This window comes from Aquila chrysaetos, chromosome 18 (assembly GCF_900496995.4).
Source record: "Aquila chrysaetos chrysaetos chromosome 18, bAquChr1.4, whole genome shotgun sequence".
In the NCBI taxonomy this organism is placed as follows: Eukaryota; Metazoa; Chordata; class Aves; order Accipitriformes; family Accipitridae; genus Aquila; species Aquila chrysaetos.
Window position 1 is genome coordinate 27,023,671 of NC_044021.1, and position 22,287 is coordinate 27,045,957.

The following is a 22,287-nucleotide window of genomic DNA, read 5'->3' on the forward strand; positions in this document are numbered from 1 at the left end:
TGCGTTTACCTTTTAGCATGTGTCTGTTTCTTAGTCTTATCAACTACAGTCTATAGTTGCTAATATCGTTAATTTAAACACTAATCTCTGAATCGGTATCTCCTTCCAAGTACAGATATGACAGGAGAAGCCTCTTCACCCAATCTTAAAATCTGCTTAATGGCCCAGGTTGAATAAAGGGTCCTGAAAGGCAAACCTCTGCCACAGGTGTGTGTTCCTTCCCTGCACCTGCGTCCTGAACTATTCTTCCTCTCTCTTGGGAAGGCAATAGGGCATCCTACCTGTTCAGCTTCATTCGACAAGGAAAAATAGCCTTCATGATGGTGTAGGTACTGGATATCTTTTTTCCCCTGTAACACCTTACTTGCTTGGCAGTAAAATTAGCATGGCAACAGCATAGATTGAAAGTGTAACTGGAAGAAACAGACCAAAATGTCTTAGTGCAAATTAGGATTTGGTGCTTGTTTGTTATGTGACTTTCCTAAGACCAGAAGGAGAAGGAACTAAGTCCCCTCTCTGTGCCTGCACCCAAGCGCGCGTACACTGAACTACCTTGGGCATCATGCTTTCTATGTGAGTGTTCAGTCCTATAACCAAGGAAAATGTGAGTAGAGGGCATCATCAGTCATGGTGCTATTAGCACACAGTGTAAGGGGTCATGTTGTCTCTTAAATGAATGCATGTGCATGAATGAACTTGTGATTTGTGATACCGAATTCATGATAATCCCAAATGGCAAATATCAGGGAAGACTTACAAACCAAAAGACAGACTTCAACATGAAAGTGGTTGGAGTTTCTTGGGTTTTGTAGGCTACCATGAAGCAATTGCAATCCTTTTTCTGGTAAATCCCTGAAGTAATCAGATTGTTCTGAGTGACCATTCCTGGATTTGGGTGTAATTACTGCCCATTTTGAGCTTTGAGCAACCTGGTCTAGTGGAAAGTGTCCCTGCCCATGGCAGGGGGTTGGAACTAGATGATATTTAAGGTCCCTTCCAACCCAAACCATTTTATGATTCTATGATTTTGCTGGTCCTTTAACATCATGCACCTTGCCTTTTTTGGCTAGATTCCTTTTCAATGACTCCCTCCTCCTGGTCCTGCTTCAGGGTTTCAGCTAGCCACTACACTATTCCCTTCATAAGACGACTAATGATTTTGTGGTGCGGTCTTCACCCTTCTCTCCCCATTGGCAAGCGTGTTGATTAGAAAGGCCTGATGAGTTTCTGCTTACAACTTGTGCAAAATGTTTTGTTTTGGTATGGAGGTGCTTTGGTCAGGAAGGCTTGGTTCTATGAGTGTTGGTTTTTGAAGGAGGGCTCTTCCAGCAAATTGGGCATGCGTTACTGTAGGGATTATACTGGAACCGTGCCATTTTGTTGAGAGTCTGGCACACTGGTTAATGAAACATATGTGTTAGTTTCTGCCATTGACTACATCCAGCAGGTACTGAAGAACCGAGGACCCTTCCTGGAAAGGTTTCTACAGCAAGCGTCTTCTGCAAATAGTGGTTCTCTTTAGTGAACCATAGAAAGACACAGAGAGAGGTTTTTCCCCACTCTTGCACTTGTTTTCAAAGCGGTGTTAATACTTGCATGACCACTTCATGTATGTGCTGGCGGGTTTTCTTCTTGACTTTGGAAAAGAGCAGAATGAAAGACTAGCCATTCTGAGTCCCACAACTTTCGATGTCAATGTCTCATTTTTAAGAGCTACATGTTATATTTGATAGCCTGTACAGAATGAAGCATACCACTCCGTAAGTGTCCTCTTCACATTATAAACCACAGGCACTTCTGATAGTAAAATGTGATTGAATAAATTCCTCCAAACCATGAGATAAGAGACTTCTTTTAAGTGACCAACAGCAGAATTTTAGCTGTACCAGTAACAGTAGCAGCCTTTAGTGCAGTCAGCTGTAGTGTTTTGCTAGCTTTTCAGTGGTACCCAGTAGTTGCAAGTAAAGCTTTGCTAAAGATACTATATTTGTTATTCGTGGATCAATCCCAGAAAGCTGTCCTGGGAATCTCTACCCCTGCTCCAGCAGTTTCACGTGTTGAGTATTAAATGTTTATCTTTGATCCCTTCTATTTAAGGCTTAAGTTCTTTGCAAAGATTTCCATGAACATCAGAGAGCTTTGGGTCAGACTGCTAAGCAGTAAGGGGAAGTTGAGAGATGGGGCAGACTTCATGTCTGCCTGCATATTGATGATACTTCCTCTAGATTCTGCTTTTGAACACCTGAAGTGTATCTGAATGCTGAGGAAGAGCAGCTAGTTCAAACTCCTTCCAGACTGAACAGGAGGAGGCAACTTCCAGTAAGCAGGGGGAAGGTTTTTTGTCAGAACCCAGGCCTGCTTCTTATTGTGGACATCTTCTTTCCAACTGTGAAAGCAGAAGTTGCATTACCAGAGCTCTTTCATATAGTTCTCTCTGTTCCTGGACTCTATATATAAACCTGTTGCCTGCTGAAAAGGCAGGTCTATTTTTCTTACTAGGCACAGGTGGAAGCACTGTGTCATAATCACAGAACCATTTGGGTTGGAAAAGCCTTCATCTGTGCAGTTTCTGAGATGGCCCTGGGCTCTGAGCTGTCTCTCAAGTAGTACAGGCTAAACCATATCTCCAGGTTCTTCATGTTCAGTATTGTTTGTCTGTCTTATTCTGGGCCTTGAAGAATGTTTCCTAACCTGTTACCCATTTAAGACACTTGCTAAACTTCTGAAGCTCATCTTATGTTTCTGGCATCAAGCTATTCCTTGTGCTCCTTTTAGTAAATACGCATAAAATATTCTTTGTAGGAAGAACTTTTGTTTCTAAGTCATTTAGGCACAGTAGAAATTTTCCACCCAAACTACATACTTTATTATGTTAGTATATGCCTGTATTGAGCACAAGTAGATCATCTTCAAATACACTTTTTGAGAAGGTAAATACTGTAATTGTTATTATATAAGGTTACTATGTATTACTTATACTATTGCTCTAATACCTGAAAATAAGCCACAAGTCTCTTGAGTTCCAGTGCAAAACTCTCTAAATTTAATTAATAGGTTAGGAAATCAAAGAGCTCTGTTAAATGTATCTGTGCCTTAGCTTCCCTTTCCAATATGTGGACTTGTTTAGAAACACCTGAAAATCAGTTTATTGAAAGTATCATAGAGTGGTGGAACAATTTTATTAATAATGTTAATACTGTTAAATTACACGTTCCATACTCAACAGAAAGAGTAAATTCATTATGTTGACCTTTTAGACAGTCCTTTTAAGCCCTTTCTGTTTTTTACTGTGGTCCTGTACAGTTTTCAGCAACCATATAGAGTCATAGGTGGTTTTCTGCTGCTTCACATTTAATGACCATAACTAATTTTTGCTGGAAGCCTAACAGCAGAGTAAGAGAAAAGCCATGACTCAAGGTGAGTGTGCTGTTCCAGCTGTAAGGAATAATAATCATGAATTCTAAACCTCAACATTTGGAGTACACACTTGGAAATTAGTGGAGTGTTCTTGAAGATGGGCTTTGTTTTTGGAGCGAATGAAAGGAAATAGTTTCACATAGTGCGGTGACTTTGTAATGCCCTTCAGCTTTGCTTAGTGTTTTGTACTTGTGGTGATGTTTCTGTAGCGTGATGTTTCGTTATTCTTTTGCTGGTTATCCAGGCACAAGCTTCCTCAAGTTAAGTCTGTGCTTAAATGACTGAGAAAAGTTTGCAGAAGTAGAATCAAAAGGACACAATAGATACTAGCTTCTGCATATCAGGTTGCACTAATAAATGTATCAGTCTATTCTTTGTACTCGGATCATGGCACAAGTATTATTTTCTTTTGATCCCAGGCGGGCAAAAGTGGGACAATATATTACAGTAGTGTTCTAAGGGTGAGTCTGTGCTGGCTGGCTCTGCCTGTGTTCCATGCTGCCTGGACAGCAGCCAGGCTCTGGTCTAGAAGCTGTGCTTTGTGAAGCAGTTTTTTTCTTACTTCAGAGTACTTGTAAAATCATTAAAGTACAAATGTGATCCTTTTGAATGTCTGGGAATATATACATTAGAACAGCATAAAGGTTCTGTAGGGTCTTGAATGCCCTATCCTTTGTTTCTCAAAAGGTTCAAGGTTTAAGGACCTCACATGAGCCTGAGAGTCCTTGTTAGCATTTTGCTGACAGCAACCCCCCCTCAGTTGGTTCCTTTTCAAAGTGTTTGTTCACTTTTTGGTTTTGTGATACATGCCTTGTTTTCTTCAGCCTCCTTTATTTTTCTGTTAGAGTCAGGGACTTCAGAAGCATAGCAAACCGAACAGCTTCCTGATGACTTAGCTACTGCTATTTCATGTTGGAAAGCCAGTTCTTTAAGATATGAACATCAGCATTTGCTTGGGTACCTTGGATAGTCAGGGGAAGGAAAAACAGTGGTAGAAGGTGACTTCATGCCTTCTTTCTTTCCAGTCTATTCTGTTATCAGCAAATTATAATTCTCTAAAAACTCTCTAAAAATGTATTAAAGGATTTCCAGAGGAATGTTTATGAACCAGGAATTGATCTTGCAGCCTTGGACGGATTTACCAAATCAGGACCTACTTTTTATATCACAGTCTGAGAGTTACACTAAATGCAGTTTTAGGTTTTCAGATTGTAGAAAGCACCACGATTGGGCAATGCAAAGGTCTAAGATGATAGATTCACAATGCTGATCCCTATCTTTTTCCCAAAACTTTTGATCAGTTCATTTGCATGACCCTTTTGTGCCACTCTGTGCCAGACCAGATATCATCTGTACTCGTAACAGTCAGCATAAAAGCTTTGAAGAGGTATATATTGTAGCTTAGCTTAGAGAATTTAAATGTTCCATACCTGAGCTGGAGCAGACTGGCACACCCAGTAATCCGGTAGTCCTCAGATGTGGTAACGTGCGCACAACCACAAGTACCCAGTACTGCAAAGGGTGGTGTGTCCTAGAAAGCCTGGAACTGATAACAGAGGAAGCATCAGCAAAACCAGTTGAGTGATACGGTTTGAGAACATCTTTCTAAACACATCCAGGGGTAGGTTTAACCTGTAGTTATACAAGGCTTGCTTGAGCTCCCAGAGCATTCTTGTGATGATTGTGTGGAGCACTGCTAAGACTATCTAGAACAGTAACATTTCAGCAGCATGGTGATGTGTCTCAATCAACCTGTTGCAAGTAAACTATCCGTGGGATAAGTTAATTTATGCAGAGCTGCTATTACCTTGTCTAGGTTTCTTCTGGTAATCTAGCTAGTGCAGGTATCGGTGTTGAGCCTCAGCCCTCATTCAAGCATGCTGACTGCTAATGGTCCAAGATCACCGGCACACACGGGCGATGCAGGCTTAGGAAGGACCAGAAGAGGCCTGTAATTGAAGCGAGGAGTACAGTTGGGTGGTTTTTCTGCAGAGAGAACCGAAAAGGAAGGAGACCAAAACTCAATTTGCATCTTAAGTGAGACTCATCGGTTTGCATCGAGAGTTTTGAACATACCTTTTTGTTTCTTTTCGTATCTTCAAGGCAGATGCTGGAAGTTTCCAGCTTACAAGCACTTCTGCATCATCCCAGAGGAGAGAACCAGTTCTCTGGTTCTGGGAGGGTACTGCTGGCATAGCTGGTGTTGTGTGGTTTGTGTCTTTTGTCCGAGTCCTGACTGGTTTCACGTGCAGCCATTTACTGATTTGCAAGAACAGCACACTTGAACAGAAAAGTGTGTGCTTTCTGAATGAGGTTTGAGCTTGACTTCTATGTCTTTCATAAGCAATGAACAGGTAGATGTATTTTGTGGATGCAAGAGCCCTTTTTTCAACTGAGAAGTCATTAAAGTGTTGACAGTCCCTAAAACAAAGTCAGTGATGTCTAGGGGCATGGCTGTCTGGTGGTGATGCATGCATACATTTCTAATAATGTTTAGAGCAAAAGTTTGCGGGCTGCCTTGTGGTGAGATACAGCTGTTATTAAAGGAGGAACTAAGAGGCTCACTTGCCCTAGTTTGAGCTGATTCATTCCAGAGACAGAGAAGGAGTCAAAGCCTGCTGGGGTCTGGGAGCTCAGGAGCAGCAGCTGCTACATAAAAATAAGCGTTACCGCTGCAGAACTTCCAGAAAGCTTTTCTTGCCTGAGAACTCCAATAACATACAAATTCTTGAAGACGTGGATGTGAGTGTTTGACCTGATAGTTCAGTGTGGAAGAACAACGTTTTCTAAAGGCTGTTTATTTTAGGAAAAAAACATCAAAAGCAAGCAATCGTAAGCGTGTGGCTAAATGAACACTGAAACTCGCTCAGCTTCATTGGGATATTGAAACAGAGTGAGAAAAGAACCACTGTAAGGAAATAGCTTGTAGACTGAATTACCTTTTCAGCCAACACATTTCCACTCCTCCTTGGCTCCAGGAGTTCAGATTTCATTGAACCTGATTGTCCCCTCAGGCTCCTCCCTCGTGTTTACATTTTCATTTGCTTTTTCTGGCTGACACAAGTCTCATGCTTCTTTAGCAATTTACCTCCAGGAGCAGGAGCAGCAGCTGCGGCTCAAACAGCAGTAGAGCCATTTCTTGCCTTTTTAAGCTGGGGTGTTTGCCCTAACTCTGGCTTTCCTCTGTGCAGGGTTTTGCTTAGAGAATATGAGTTGATTTAAATGAGCCAATGATTGACTATTGCAGGAAGTTCCTGATCGTGCCTAGTAAAGAGGTAAGAAGCTTTGTTGTGGTTCAAGAGCTGGAAATATAAACCACGTGTATTTCTGTATGGATTTTATAGGAATTATATGGGAAGAGCTTGCAAGGAATGAGGGCCTGTGTTTGTTAGGGAGGGAGAAAGGAAAAGACAAGCACACATAAAAAGATTTAACTTAGAAGGAATGCAGCTCTGGACTTGTCCAGGTTTGCCTGAAGGTAGAAATATTTATTTATGAGGTTGAAAAAAATAATCCAGATCTCCTGTAATGTTTCCTGCTGCAACATGAACAAGGGTACAGTGTGCAAAGGTTTGTGTATTTGCAACCTTCTTTTTGTTCAGGTGGACTGGGTCAGAGCGGCTCTTGCTGAATTTGTGGTGTATGTGTTTATCTAGCTGGCTTGCATTTGTATGTGTTTTCACACATGGTGAATGGACAGGGGGTGGTAGCTGTTGGGGACAAGTCAAAAGGCTGAAAGACTGAAACCTCTTTCTAACTCACAAGTCTGCCTTTGGGTATTTGGATTTCAAGGAGGGAAGTGCCAGGAAACACAGGCTTGGAAGGAAGCCACTGAATTTGGTATGTGTCGGTATTTCAGCTCCTAATTTTTATATAAGTTGCTCTTTGTGTATTAGGTATGGGAGTGAAAATACACACATACCCTTTGCTCTGAGGCTTTCATTTATAAGAGAGTCCCTGATACTGGTGGAGGGGTGTATATGTGTGTGTGTGTGTAAATCAGATTCAGTGTGGGAATTTTGTCAGGCTTCAGCCTGGGCAGTTCAAGCAGTTGGAACAGCTCCTGGGAAGAGAGGTCAGGCTGAAAGAAAGTGGGCCCCTTCGGTTTGGTTAAGAAATTCCAGCATTACTTAGGTCTCCACCGTTGTGGACTTCCCTTGTTTTTTGACAGCTGTGTTACTCCCGCGTTTTACAGGGTGTTGCTTCCTTGGAAAAAATGAGAGCGGGGATTGAGCTGTGCATTGAGGTGAGGTATTGAATGTATAAGGCTGCTGCAGTACCATTGCTTAGCAAGGTGCACAGAATAAAATTTTGCATTGCTAGTATGTTTTCTCATTGTCTTTGGTCAAAAATATTCCCTGATATATGCGTAGCTTCGCTTTTGCAATTAAGTTGGTTATCACTTTTGGGGGGAAAACGTGGATGAAGACCAGAGTAAAGTGAAGTCCGAAAGTCCTATTGCAGAGGTATTCCAAAATTACAATTTAGGAAAAGGTAGAATATGAAATGAGGGTGTTATGTAGTATGAGAACAACTTCAAAACTGTATTTTGGAGGTTTATAGTATTTGAATAGTTCACTTCTCCTGGTTTTATGAACAAATAAACCATATGTACATAGTTCTTATATGTGCATCATTTTTATATATACATAGGTTATATAGAGAGCTTATATATATGTAAAATAGTGTACCTAAACGTATTTTATATGTATGTACACACATAAATAAAAATCTAAATCTTGTATTTCTTTTGACTATTTGCATGTTCTCTACTATGATATCATTGAACCTGTGGAGATAGATTTGTGGTGGTTGTTTCCATTTAAAATAAGTCATATCTAAGTATTCTTTGGGTTACTCTGGTTCAGAAGCATACCTCGGGCTGCCCAGTATAACATTTGAGTAAAACCACTGGTGTATATATGTGCTTCATAAATGCAGACTCTGTCAACAGAGTGTGACACCGTATATTTAATTCCCCCCCAGCAGAAATGCTATATTTTAAAATAAAATTACGATTTTTGCCTCATACAGCATTTCATATTGCTTTTAAACCAAGTTAGGAGGGAAAAAATTCTCGGTAGAGTTGATTTTTTTACCTAAACTAAGTTGCGTTCTTTCCACTGGACTTGCAGTGACAAATCTTACACAAGTCTGAGGTAAAAGTAAATTCCTAATGCTGTTCAGCATCACACACCAGAATTTTTTTTTTAATCATTACTGGGTAATTACATGTAAGTGCTTGTCATAATTAAATAAAAAAAACCCCAAATTAATCTAAGAATGCTTTCCTACAACTGTGCAAATTTGAAAATAATTTAAAATTGTTATGTGCAATATCCATTGTGTTTTCATGATCAGGAGCTGCAAGTTAAAATATCCAGACTCCTCAGGAGCAGCTGGATTTTTGTTTAGCTGTGAGTCTCGTTCTCTCATCTGTTTATAATGCAGAATGATAATTTTTTGGTGACTGTTTGAGGTTTTAAAAAGGCAGCTGCCTACTAGAGCGAAATAGTCTAGTTGAAAGTAAATTGTTTTATCCCACAGTCGCAGGTGTTTCCTTGTGAAGTCTAACAATATTGTATTCCTATTTAAGTTCACAGCCAAAAGTCAGCAGGTCCCAAACATTTCTGTTTCCAGCTTCACTTGTAGACAGATAACATAATACGACTCCAAGTTCTAGCATAAATATCAAAAGTCATGTCTGTTAGGCTCACCATCCTACTTGTGACCGCTGCCACCTCTGTTTGGGGAGCCACTGCTTTGAGAAATTGCCTTAGGGATTTTTGAAGCTTGGCAGTGGGCCAGACTTTCAGATATGGATACTGCAGTAGGACATGTCGATGCCACACTTTACTGATTACATTTGCCTTGTGCAGCTTAAATGCCTTTTTTATATAGCCGGGTGCTCACTTTAAATAGTTCGTGCAGGACTGGGAATGCTGGTAAATTGTTTGCTCATTTAGTTAAGTTGAGTTTTTGGTTCTCCTCTTACATATATGCATTTCCTTCCAATTTAGATAATCTACATTTATCAGATAATAATGCAGGGTGTATAAAATATTTCAAGCTGTTAGTTTCTTTCATTGTGAAGTTCTTCTTAATAAGTGGTATACCTAGGCTTGTTGCCTTGGTTATGAACGCAGTTTGGCTGACGCTGAATAAGGTAGTACTCATGTCCCCAGCTGTTCAGGCTTTTTAATCCACTGGCATTCCACATACCGGCAATCCTGAGGCAACAGGGTGAGACAGTGAAAGCCACGAAACCTAGTTGCCTGTTTAATGGTGCCGAAACATTTCACGGAGATGCTCGTGCACAGACATCATCCCTTCTGCCGTGGTGTTCAGTTCTGACAGGGCTGTGTGACTCATTAGCACATGTAGTAATTGGGAAGCCCAGACAGCTCACAGGCGTCGGTTGCTTACACGAAGTGGTTCTAGTCATCTTAGGAGAATCTCAAATTTCAGAGATTCTATTTTTAACGGCAACCCTACTGTAGCAAAAACATGGTTACTACTTCTGAAGCTTCAGATCAGATTTACTGAGTTTCCCCATAAAAATGAGATGTTTCCATATAGAGACTCGTGTGTGTAAGCTTTCCTCTCCTGGCCATGAACCCTTCAGCCTCTGAAGTCTGCTGCCTCTGTTCTAACCAAATTTTGTGTTGGGCCATCCTGAGCCAAACCCGGTGAGAAGCCCCAGAAGACTCCTCTTGTTCCCAGTAGTATCTCTCTGTCAGTCAGGCTTCTAATGAGTACAGATGCCATTCTTCTGTGTCGTAGAGATCTATACTTTTAAGTATTTTTGGAAAGCTCTGTTTGCAAAAAAGACATTTTCATTTATCTAGATGACAGGTTAGGGGAGGGAGAAATTCCTCTAGCAAAATTTTTCATCCTTTCATCTGATTTACTTGTCTAAAACATTCCTACACCCTTCCATGAGGCTTACTAGTTAACGCTAACTGTTCAGAGAAACATGAAACTTTTTACAGTCTCTTCTTAGTGTTTACTAGGAACTATAGCTCAGATTAAAACTGGGATTTGAGTAGTAATTAATTAAATGTCTTAGCCAGCAATGGGATCATTTGAGAGTTCAAAGACAGCCATTTAACTTCTACATTTAACAGAAAAAGATGCTTTTAAATTTACTTAAAAGACAATGCAGAATCCTGAAGTAGTCCAAGCTTTGTACTGACACGTAAATGCAGTATGAAAAGCAACAGTCTCTAAGAAACGTAAATTGTTCAGAATTTGAAAAAAACAAAACAAAACCTGAACAAACTCCTGAATAGTGTAAAGCTGTTGTATCCAATCCAAAGTCAAATTGGAAAGAAGTACCTGAATGCTCTAATTTGCATGCTTAATAGGTAAACAGCAAACAAAGATCATAAGCAACCCAAAGCCCATCCTCTGCTGAAAGCCGTTTTTATATTTACATCCAAAGGTGCTAATTTTTAACACCATTAAAAATACATTGAGGAATTATTTTTGCACATTTCCCAATTTGTGTGTAGAGATACTGTACAGATGTTTAAAAAAAAAAAAAAATCATTTTTGAAAAAGGCTGCCTTTGTTTCAAATGGAAACATAAAGGGGACATGAACAATTCTTGAGATTTATAATCTACTTATGTGACTGTAGGTTTGTTCTTTGTATTTCATTTTCTTTTGGTTTGGTTTGTTTTTTTCCCAAATGAAATGGCATAATTTTAAGTAGAGATGCTACTGGTAAGCGGAACTCCCGTCTGTTCTTCAGAACTGAAGCTGTACGGTTCACAGCTGGGAGACCCCAAGATGGTTTGTGCTTGCTCAGCATTCTGGGCAACATGCAGAATAAATTTGATAATTTTTTATTAGTGGAAGAGATACTGGGCAGGGTTATTGCTGAACCTTACAGAGTGCACATGTGCAAGACCCTTGGATCAGTAGTCCACTGGCAGTCTGTCCGTCTTCTTGTCTGTACTCCTGTCGCTGTGCTTGAAAACTGAAACCAGGGAAGTCAGACAGGAAGACTTCTTAATGGTTCAAGTGTACTAGTCCTGTATTTACTTAACTGTGTTCCAGTTCAGACCTGTAACCTCTGCAAGTCTCTTTTGTGTCAGGGTATTCAACTATTCAAAACAAAGCAGTTTTGTATTGTTTTCTATTTTTTAAACTCAAAACTAAGCACACAGAAAAGACAAAAAAATAAATTGCTTAATAGTTACTCTTTGTTTTTTGGGTTTTTTTTTTATTTTTTCAATTTATTGTGGTAACTGTATTAAATAATTCCACATGAAGCTTTAAGTGTGCTTCATTGTCCTAGCAGTAGTGAGAGCTTCTGAGAAATCACAGCATGAAAGAGGTTGAGAAACTGTCAATTGGCTGTATTTTCCTTAGATATGGTATTTTTTTTCATAAATACTGTTTTTAGATATCTGTACACAGACATTCAACCTCATGCATAGCAGCTCTTTTCACCATGGGATTTGCACATCATAAACTTCAGCAAACTTCTAACAGTTTGCCCACAGAGAAGTTCTATGGCAAGGGGAATTACTTTCTTTTTCCCCTACCCTGATGACGTGTTCTGAAAAGGAGTATTTTGGTCTTTTGCATGTGCTGTTTTTAAAATCAACATCAGACCTAGTCCTTAAAAAGTAAAAATTTTAATTATTAGCTAAAATCTATTAAACCTATCATATAACCTCCAGTGTGTAAGTATTTTAACTGATGGAAACTTGGCAGTGTGTCCCATAATGAAGGCTTTTTCCAACCAGACCACTTTTCTTGCCATTGTAAACCGATGAATTCATTGCCAACATGGGTACAATTTCTGAATAATGCTTTTTCTGAAATACTATGGCCTAGAAAAGCTTCCTAGTTCAGAAGCTGCGTGATCACGATGCCATTTTAAGTATGTTTTGAAAACGTGTGGTAGAGTTGATGTTGAAGTGCATTGAGGTCCCCATGGCTCTCTTGATTCTGGAACTGCCACAGATGTAGACTAAGCTGGTGGTTACCTTTGACAAAAATCTGCCTGTTCCTAAATTGTAATGGTCCAATTTTCTTACTGTCAAGCAATTCTCAAACTATGGGTAGGAAAAGTTACTCAGAAACTTCTGCTTAATATAAATGTTTTGGTAAATGAGCATGAAGTCCTTTGAAAGTAGAACCACTCACTTTACTTTCTTGGCTTGGCGGACAGTAGAAATATTTAGTCCTAAAGCTTTTCATAAGAAACAGAATTAATTGTGTTCATTTTCAGCACTGGGCAAGAGCCCAGTAGCTGTACTCTACCTGAGGTTGGTCTAACCTGTGTGATGCGCGTGGAAGTTGGACAAACAAGTCCAACAAAGGATCATAAGAATGTGCCTCCCACGGCTTTGTTTCTTCTCCTTGGTCTATAATGTCAAGGAGGGCTTTAAAAAGCCCTGACAGGCAGAGGTAGGGAAAAGTGGTTTGGATAAAATAAGCTGGATTCAAATAAACTCTTGGGCTTTTAAAATGTTCCAGAGGGAAATCGCTGTATTCGCTGTTTGGTTTTATCCATTGCCAGTGTTGGTAGTACTGAAATAACATGGAAGAGATTATTCTCACAGTAGTATTTTTAACTCAGATGGATTTTTTTACTTCCTGATTGTATATAAAAATCTGCTCAAGTTTGTTTGTTTTTTTTTTTCTGGGAAGCAAAAAGAGATTTTTTTTCAGCAACTTTACCTACCCATTTTGTATGTATTTTGTATTTGTTATTGTTGAGTATAAATTTTATGTGACTCCTGTTAGCAGTAAAGCATAATATCTAAAATATTACATATGTGATGAAACATGTAGAAGTATGTACACAGACAATTCTAAGGCTGAGATTTTAGTCTCTAACTTGTGATTCTCTTGACTTTCTGCTCTATGTTTTGCATTCATTTTTTGTGGATTATTGAAAAGAAGTAATTAAGATGGGCTGGTGGCTGCAGCACAAAATAAAATCAATATATCAGATGAAAAAATATAGGATATGTGCCTTGAGATAACAAGCAGCAACAGGGTTCATGGATGCCAGTAACAGTTCTGGGATTAAAAGCAATATAGTCACTTCAGTGAAGCCCTCCACTGAGTTCATTAGCCCTGTAAGAAGGAAAAGCTTGGCTCACCCAGTTTTTCTATGCGTAGCTGACATCAGTAAAGCATGCGAAGTTGTGCTCATGTAACTGGAAGCAGGAATTTCTCTGTTCTCAACACCCAGCCTTAGTAAACTTAGTAGATGCATTTTTCTGCAAAATTGTTGTATGTTCTCAAGTTGTTCTAAACAGAAAGGAAAGTTCTAGTCCATATTTATTATGAATGGTTATTCATAAACGTTAGTTGAGTGAGTACCTCAGAGATCAGAAATAAAGTTAGGTTCTTCCCATCATTGATGAGGAAGGAGTTATATTCTGATTTTTAAGGGATTATGGCCTTTCTTACTAAAACTGGAATGTGAAATGCATACCAGATCCTCCACATGTGTAGAAATTTCATAGTCCAACATTTCCTCATTTGTGCCTTTGTGAAGAGGGAGGCCTTAGATGTATTCCAAGGACTGCAGCTCTGATTGAAAACCTGTTTTTTCCTTGCACCACCAAGAAAAGGGGTAAATGATTTTTCATAGTATAGTTAGACCGTCAAGTAGAAATAGATGACCTGCTAACTGCGTGATATATGTTCAAGGCAAGTATTGCTGGTAGGTTCCTACCATTCTTGCTCTGAATGGAATGCATGGTAGCTGCCTCTCAAATTTCTAGCACTGCAATAGTGTAATTATTCACATTAGTATGAAGAGTTTGTGGAGCCATCAACATGCATTCAAAACAGCATAAAAAGAGAGAACTGTGTTTGATCTTCAGCTATGAATGACGTGTTATATTTCCATTAAGAAAACTGTTATAAATGGAAATGTAAAATGAAAGAAGATGATGCCATTGGCTGATGTTGTATTTGTAGAGCCAGTTTAGTTTTGCAGAAACAATACCGTTAGTATTAGCAGTACTTCTGTCGTGTGGTATGACACCAGTCAAAGCCCTTATATAATGTCTTGTCCTTTTCTCTCCCTTTCATTGTTACTTATCTCTCCGCAGTGCTGCATACCCAAGGTCCCATCGATGGTAGTCTGTATGCAAAAGTGAGGAAGAAGAGCTCTTCAGACAGCAGCATCCCTGGCGTTGCTCAGGGTGTTCCCGTGACTGGCAGTCCTGATCACAGCGATCATACCCTGTCTGTCAGCAGTGATTCAGGACACTCAACAGCTTCCATCAGGACAGACAAGACTGAGGAGCGCCTTGTGCCAGGAGTCAAACGGGGTCTGAGCCCACAAGAGAAGGCAGAACTGGACCAGCTACTTAGTGGCTTTGGTCTGGAGGATTCTGTCAGCACCACCAAGGATATGACTGATGCTCGAAGCAAGTACAGTGGGACTCGCCACATAGTGCCAGCTCAAGTTCACGTGAATGGAGACACTAAACTGAAGGACAGGGAGACTGATATTCTGGATGACGAAATGCCTAATCATGACCTTCACAGCGTGGACAGCATTGGGACTTTGTCTTCCTCAGAAGGGCAGCAGTCCACCCACTTAGGGAACTTTAGTTGCCACAAGAGCAGTCAGAACTCACTTCTTTCAGATGGCTTTGGAAGTAACACTGGGGAAGAGCATCACAATGCTTTTGCCCCAGACCTGGGAATTGGCGTGGATCCCCTCTATGAGAGAACTTTTGGAAGCACTGAGCCAAAGTCAACTCAGCAATTGCAACAGAATCCTTCTGTCTCACCCCAGCCTCAAGCCTATGGCCCAAGTAACTACTCTACTCAGACCTGGGTACGCCAGCAGCAGATGGTCACTGCTCACCAGTACGGTTTTGCCCCAGAGAATGAAATCAGGGTTGGCATTCATAACACTATGGAGAATTCGGGCAGTGTCCAGAGCCAGTCCCGAGTCCCGGACACCCCGACACGTGGCTCCAGCAGCAGAGATGCTGTGCAGAGGGGGTTAGGAAGCGTGCCAGCTGCTGCTGAAGTTGCAGAACATGCCGGTACCGAGAGTTTTAAGTCAAGGCCAGTGCCTCAGAGGGACACAAATGGCCTGGATCTAGGGCGGAACGCAGGGGACTTGCCAGCTTCTCCAACTTTGGATATTGATCAGTCCATTGAACAACTGAACAGGCTGATCTTGGAGTTAGACCCTACATTTGAACCTATCCCAACCCGCATTAACACTGTCACCAGGGACAGAAATCAAGTTAATGGCTTCACCAGCCTTGATGTAGAGGTGGAAGGGCTTGGCAGGAGTCCTGGCTTCCATGACAAATTAGAGGTCACAAACAGGAATCCCTCCCGGCATGGTAAGCTTTTGTAATACTTTCTGAATATAATGCTTTTCCTAGCACTTGTGTGTTCTTGATATGGTACAGCAGGACCTCAGGTCACGACTTAAAACTTTCAGGATGATTATCAAGGCATTATTTCTGATACCGTCATTACATAACCATCCAAGAAATGATGGAGTCAAACTGATGTAAGATAAGTGAGTTTTGCAGGTACCTGTTTTTTGCTTGAAAAAAGTACTGTTCAGCAAATTCTTACTTGTTATAGATCATCAGTTGGGATTTTTTGCTGCTGTAAGTTTAAGTGATAAGGGAGCAGAATTCCTACAATTCCTACATTGAGACGTTTTTAGAAGGCATCTGTAGTGAAATGGTTTATGATTTATGATTATGTGGTTTTTATTATGATGATTTTTTATGATTTCCACTTAAAGTAGGAGAAAAAGCTCCAACAATTTTATCTTCAAATTTAGTGTAATGCTGCTGGTATTAAACTTCTATGCAGTATTTTCATAAATAATGTAATCTTTGCCGGCAAAGTATTTTACAACATATGCTGTCTGAAACTTTTTTTCTGTTTAAAAATTCAGAAGTCACAGTGCTTGCTTGTTATCTCTGGCTCTGATAGGATTGCAGAAATCAACCGGTGGATTTAAATACACACCACTTGCTGACTATATTGCCTAAGTAATGCTACTAAGACGAGCAGCTTTGCAAAAGGACGAGTAGTCCATCTCTGCTGAAGTCCACTGAAACCCTTCATTAATGCTGTAGCTAAAATTTGTGACAAACAAGCTCTTGCTGGTCTTGCCGTGATGTTTGAAAATTCTGTGTGGTCTAATTCCTCTGGCAGAACATAGCCCCTTCCCCCTCCTTCCCTCCCTTCCTTCTTCCTCTGCTCCCTCTTCCTACCTCCGGTCTTGGTGCAATGAAAGCCTTGCTTGTGTCTCCAGGACTTGATGCAGTATCAGCCAACACGCCAGAACACGTGTCCGTGGGCTCATTGGACACAAATGAGCTGCTTCAGCTCAAGCCCAGTTGGATATGCCAAACCATTCGATGATGACTGTGCCTAATTAGTGTGTGGTTTTCATTAATGTGCAGGCCTATGTGATCAAGGATGGTGATTCTTGTAGAGAAGGTGAAATCACAATTTTGTGTTTAGGAGGGTAACTGAGGACTAAAGAAGTCCGGAAATACATGATGAATATATGTGAGCTGCCTCACTGTTTGTTTGCTTTTAATACACGGTATGCTTTTTGTGGGTTTTACAGGATTAAATTCATTAGTTTGTAATTCTCTTGAATCTTTCCAAATGATTAGCTGATGGACAAATTGAAAATAAGATTTTTCCAGCAGGAGAGAGCTCTTCTTTTTGGTACACAGTTATACAGTAAAGCTAGGGTCATTTAGAATAAGCCACCTTTTACAATTCCATGTTTAAAGATATGAATCTGAAAAGAGATGTTTGAATTTTTCTCACAGTTTCTGGTTGTCTCCCAAAGGAAGTAGGAGTCACTGTCAGTTCCTTTCCGTTTGTAAAGTCAGGTAAAGCAGGTAAAATTCCTGCCCTAATAAAGACTGGTGAGAATACGAGTCCTTGGGGCATGTTCTGGAAGAGGATTTGTTTTAAAGATAGTGTTGAATTTGGTATTAAATATGAATATACAGACAGCATCTAGAATCCTGGGTAATTTTATGGGGGCAACAGGCCATAGTATGAAAGAGGAAGGAAGGAGTTAGGAGTCAGGAAGCTCCTTCACTTTTTGTCATGCCCTTGCCTTTGACAAGGCATTTCTCCTTCATCAGTCTGAGCAAGGAAAGAGGAGGGTTAATGTTTTTTCCATTTGTTTTTTTAAACCTGTCTCTCAGAAATATTGAACATGCTTACAGGATGTTTACATCATACTGAGCTTCAAACATAACCTTACACATACTGATCCCTAATCCACTTCTAATTCAAGTCAATAGAAGACCTCTTCAATGGATTTAATTAGACGTAGAGTATATGTCTCTGAAAGTGAGGTGGCGAGCACAGTTTGTATGCTGAAAGTGGTATGTAAGTGCTTATTGCTATCAACAGCAGCTCTGTTTCTGACATTGCATTTTTTCCCCATACCCTCTATCTCTGCTCCAAAGCAACACCCACATTCCTACTGAAATCACAGAGTCACAGAGTGGTTGAGGTTGGAAAGGACCTCTGAAGATCATCTGGTCCAGCCCCCCCACTCAGGCAGGGTCACCTAGAGCCAGTTGCCCAGGACCATGTCCAGATGGCTTTTGACTGTCTCCTATCTACAGCCACCACTCTGGGCAACCTGTCCCAGTGCTCGGTCACCCTCGCAGCAAAAAAGTGTTTCCTGATGTTCGGAAGGAACCTCCTGTGTTTCAGTTTGTGCCCATGGCCTCTGGTCCTGTCACTGGGCATCACTGAAAAGAGCCTGGCTCCCTCTTCTTTGCACCCTCCCTTCGGGTATTTATAGACATCGATGAGATCCCAAACACACTTTCATTTAATCAAGAGTTTACAGGAGGAATGCCATTCAGTATTTTGTGGACAGTTCTGCACTCTACCAAATCATGGGTACTTCTGCATGATGTTTTATTTCAGCATACTTCTCTGGCAAAAAGGCTAATTATTTAAGGGACAGTCAAGGAACAAATCAACTGTTTCTTGGGTCTTTAAGCCTTTTCTTAAATTTTTGCTTGGAGGAAGTACTTATTCTAAAAGTAAATAGTAAAGGTATTCTAAAAGTACATTTTTACTGTCCTGAAGTCAGATTCTGTTGAAGTTCTCACAAAGCCTTTCATTGACATTAGAGACTTAAGGAGGAAGGTGGCAAGTAAAGGGATACCCTTGCATTTTTAGGGCCCAAAATAAATGAATGAACTGTATCTAGAGTTTAAGCACTGCAGAGAGTCTAAAATGTATGGAGTCCAGGATATAAGATGCAAGACTGGAGGCTTGTGTTGGCCTCTAGTCTTGGCTTGTGTCATTGAGATTTATGGGCCTCATTATAGTCATATTTATAGTGACTTAGGATGTTTATGTTTAGGAAAGTTTCATTTAAAAGTTTAATCCTTAAAGTGCTTTCTCTTAATTTTCCTTCTATTTTTCAGGGCCTTATGCTGTCAGCATTGTTTAGGTTGGTTAGCATCTTCTAGCCTTAGTAGTGTCTTGAAACAGGGTGCTAGTATAAAACTGTTGGATATTCTCAGCTGAAGTCTGTTTGTGGTGGTCCTTGTTGAGAGGTTATAGTTCATTTCATCAAAGGCAGCAAAACTGAATGGGTGCTTTTCCTTTCCTCCAGCTCCTAATTTGGGGGGGGGGTGGGGGGGGGGGTTGGTGTTACTAGTTTACATTTCTGGGGCTGTAGGCTAAAGCACCATCATTTTCAACAACTGCTGCTTCAGAGGATGGCATCTTCTGGTGGAAGAGGCAGAGTAGGAATAGTAAAGATTTAGATATTTTAATTTAGTCAGGACCTTTAGGCAGCTGAGTGCATTTGAGTGCCCTGAAGTTTAAAGACCTCTACTTGTGGTTAATGTAGGTAGTAGTGTCTTGAGGAGTTTCCCTTGTGTAATGATCACATGCCTTGCTCTTGAGTGATAAGCAGCAATTTTAGATGTGTGTTGAGTCCCTTGCCTGCCCTTTGAACCCTTTGAGTATATTCGTTGTGATTAACAGTGCAATTTATGTTGTGTGTCACGCGATTGAAATGCAGCAGACTGTTCCCAAGAGAGGTGGCCTTACGCTACCTCCGTGATTCTTGGACATGTGTTACCCCATTCATCTCTGCATCGGATCTGGTAGCTCTGCAGCAGTGGGGTTTGTTGGATTAGCTTGTTAATTTAATGGTTTGAAGGGTTAGTTCCCTGTCAGATCAGAGAGTTAAACTTGCAATGTGGACAGGTAATCACTAAACACCATGTGCAAAAAGAGTGGTGAGGGGACATGGCTGGAGGTGGGTGGCAAGCAGAGCGGCCACCTTAGCAGCCTTTAAACCAGATAGAACAGGTTTATTCTGAAACTGCGTACCTATATCTTTGTGATAGGACCTGATCTGTAGGAACTTCACTGTGAGGAACACAGTTATTCCACTGTATTACCAAACACCATTAGGAAATTATGATTAATACTGGGGCAGAGGTATAAGAAAGGTCAACTAAGTATTTTAGGGCATTAGCTCCAAGGATTCTCCTGTAATTTTCTGCATGTGCTTCAGCATGTAATACTGGAGTAAGTAACATAAGAATAGCATTTAATTAAACAAAAGATTTTTTTGAAAGAAATATTCCTTCATATAGCTTTAGCACAATAATAATAATTTTTTAAGTTTGCCTTTATGTCAAGTGCTAAAATGTTCTATTTCTGACTTTCGCAAGTATCATTCAGTTTATACTAGTAAGAGCTTGATCTTAAAACTGCCCATGGTTCGAAAGGGAAACCAGTATGTATATGTGGCATGTTGCCACCTCTGCTTGAGACTAGGAGGTCACCAGCTCATACTGATTTTCCAAATGCTGTAGGAATTATTTATTTACATATCTGGACTTGCCCCACAGCTGTCTACAGAATCATTTATGCATGGTGTGCCCAAAACAACAAGGGGGAAAAGCAGTTTGGCTGAATGAATGTTAAGAATGAGGAAGACCTGCAATGTTTTTCCATTGATAGATCATCTGATGGAAAGGGAGCATTCTAGCTGCAAGGAGAAATTGTGAATTGGGATAGTCAGATGGAAGCAACAGGAGTATAATTTCATGTCTCATCTGAATCCAGATGATGGTCATAGTTCTGAGCGTAAAACAGATGTTCTGATATGTTCTTTCAAACTCTGCATAACACTTCAAAGGAGTAAATCCAAAAGTGTAGTCCAAACATCACGATATTCTGCTAGGCAGACAACTGAATACTGGAAAGTAACCTACTGTTTGCAGAAGCCCCTACCACCTTCCAAGCCTCAGCTGTATGAGAAAATTGGTAAATAAACTGAAACAGCAAAATCGGTCCATTTTGACTGTGGGTGGGAAAAGGAGCAGCAAGCCTAAAGTTTGAGAAACAAGGAAACACACTTTATTAGCTCCCTTCCTTTTTCAGACATGCTTGACAGTTCACTTGTCTTTGGGGACCATAGGTATGCTATATCTATGTGAGGAGAGGTAGAGAAAGTGGCCTTGGGTTATGCAGGTCTGTCAGATGCTCCAGTGTTTCTGTGTACAAACCCAAGCCCTTACAAAGTCTGTTGTCTTCGTACTTCTACTGAGAATTAGTGCTTCTGTGCAAGGATTAATAAATAACAAGAAATATCCTCTGTACTCACTGTGATAAATGGCAAGTGTTAAACCATTTAAAAAAAAAAAAAATCAGATAAAACCAACTCATTGTGCTTGGTTAAAGTCAAAAGTCTATTCCTGCATGTGTGGGAACAAACTAATGTGTATTGTCATGCAGAGTTCCTCTTCAGACTTTACCATTGCTTTCCCTCCACAGTGCACAGCTTAGTTTTTCAATTTAGTCTGACTCCATTCCATTGCACATGCACACACACGTAGTAAAGCTGAAGGACTCCGCATACTTGCAGTGAAAGGCTGTAAACATGTGCTATACTAGAAAGAAAAGAAAACCTTATAATATAAGCTAAATAATCCCTTAAAATAACAATAATATGTTGTTGTTCATTGCCAGTTTGTGGTCTGCTGGATGTGGTTTCCCTTATCTTGGAGTAGACTCACAGAATTAGGATAAGCAGGAGATTCTCCAAGGCAATTAATTAGCTGTTGAAACTGCTGCAGCACAGGAGGTGTAATCGATAGCACAAGGAAATGCTGGCTGCTGTGAGGGTGAGGAAATAGGCATGAAGAAAGGGTAGCCAAACCAGCAGTTGTTCACTGGTGAGTAGTGGTTGGCCTTACACAGTCAGGTTTTAGGAGGAGCTCTGCGCTCTGTGACTTACACAGTCCTTCACCTAACAAGTGCGTCGAGAGAACGAACTGGGCTGTGATGGAGGGAGCTGGCAGATCAGGGCTGAATGGCGCTGAGCGAGGCTGAAGGACGGAGGAGGTGTTCAGAGTGAGCGGGAGCAGTGCTGGGGATGAACGGGATTGATGTGACGCGCTGTGTGTGTGCCTAACTTGAGGGCTGAATTACGAGAGGATGGTGGGGTTGTCTGGTTTCTTGAAGGAGCGTGCCGAAAATGTACGCCTTACGAAGGCACGTGCGTGTTCCTAGTGCCCTGCAGAGCTGGAAGAATGAGCTTAAGAATGAAACGTGTGTGTGTGTGTGAGCTGGGCTGTACATTATGGTGCGTTCTTACCTCTCTTTGCTTGTCTGTTTCTGCACAGATGGACAGCTACCGCTCCTTTCACGCTTCTTCCTAGAGGTTTTTATACACATGTGCCCTTAACATAGGCTAACATGGCACAAACTGCTGACTGCCCACGTAGCAGAGTTCTGGGTTTTGTCCAAAATGACGTCTTGGGTTAAGTGCTCAGTGTTTTTGAGAATAGGAAGAAGCAGACAGGGATCCTTGAATTTC

General features: G+C 40.7%; 1 protein-coding gene across 12 annotated transcripts in view; it reads left to right on the top strand.

Annotated features, from left to right (window-relative positions):
• TNS3 (tensin 3) overlaps positions 1 to 22,287 on the top strand; it is a 298,348-nt gene that overhangs the window by 206,718 nt on the left and 69,343 nt on the right. For all 12 annotated transcript variants that reach the window (XM_041118287.1, XM_030041615.2, XM_030041616.2 and 9 more), the window contains one exon: positions 14,507 to 15,766. In XM_041118287.1, the coding sequence (XP_040974221.1) occupies positions 14,507 to 15,766 (1,260 nt within the window). The remainder of the gene's footprint in view (positions 1 to 14,506; positions 15,767 to 22,287) is intronic.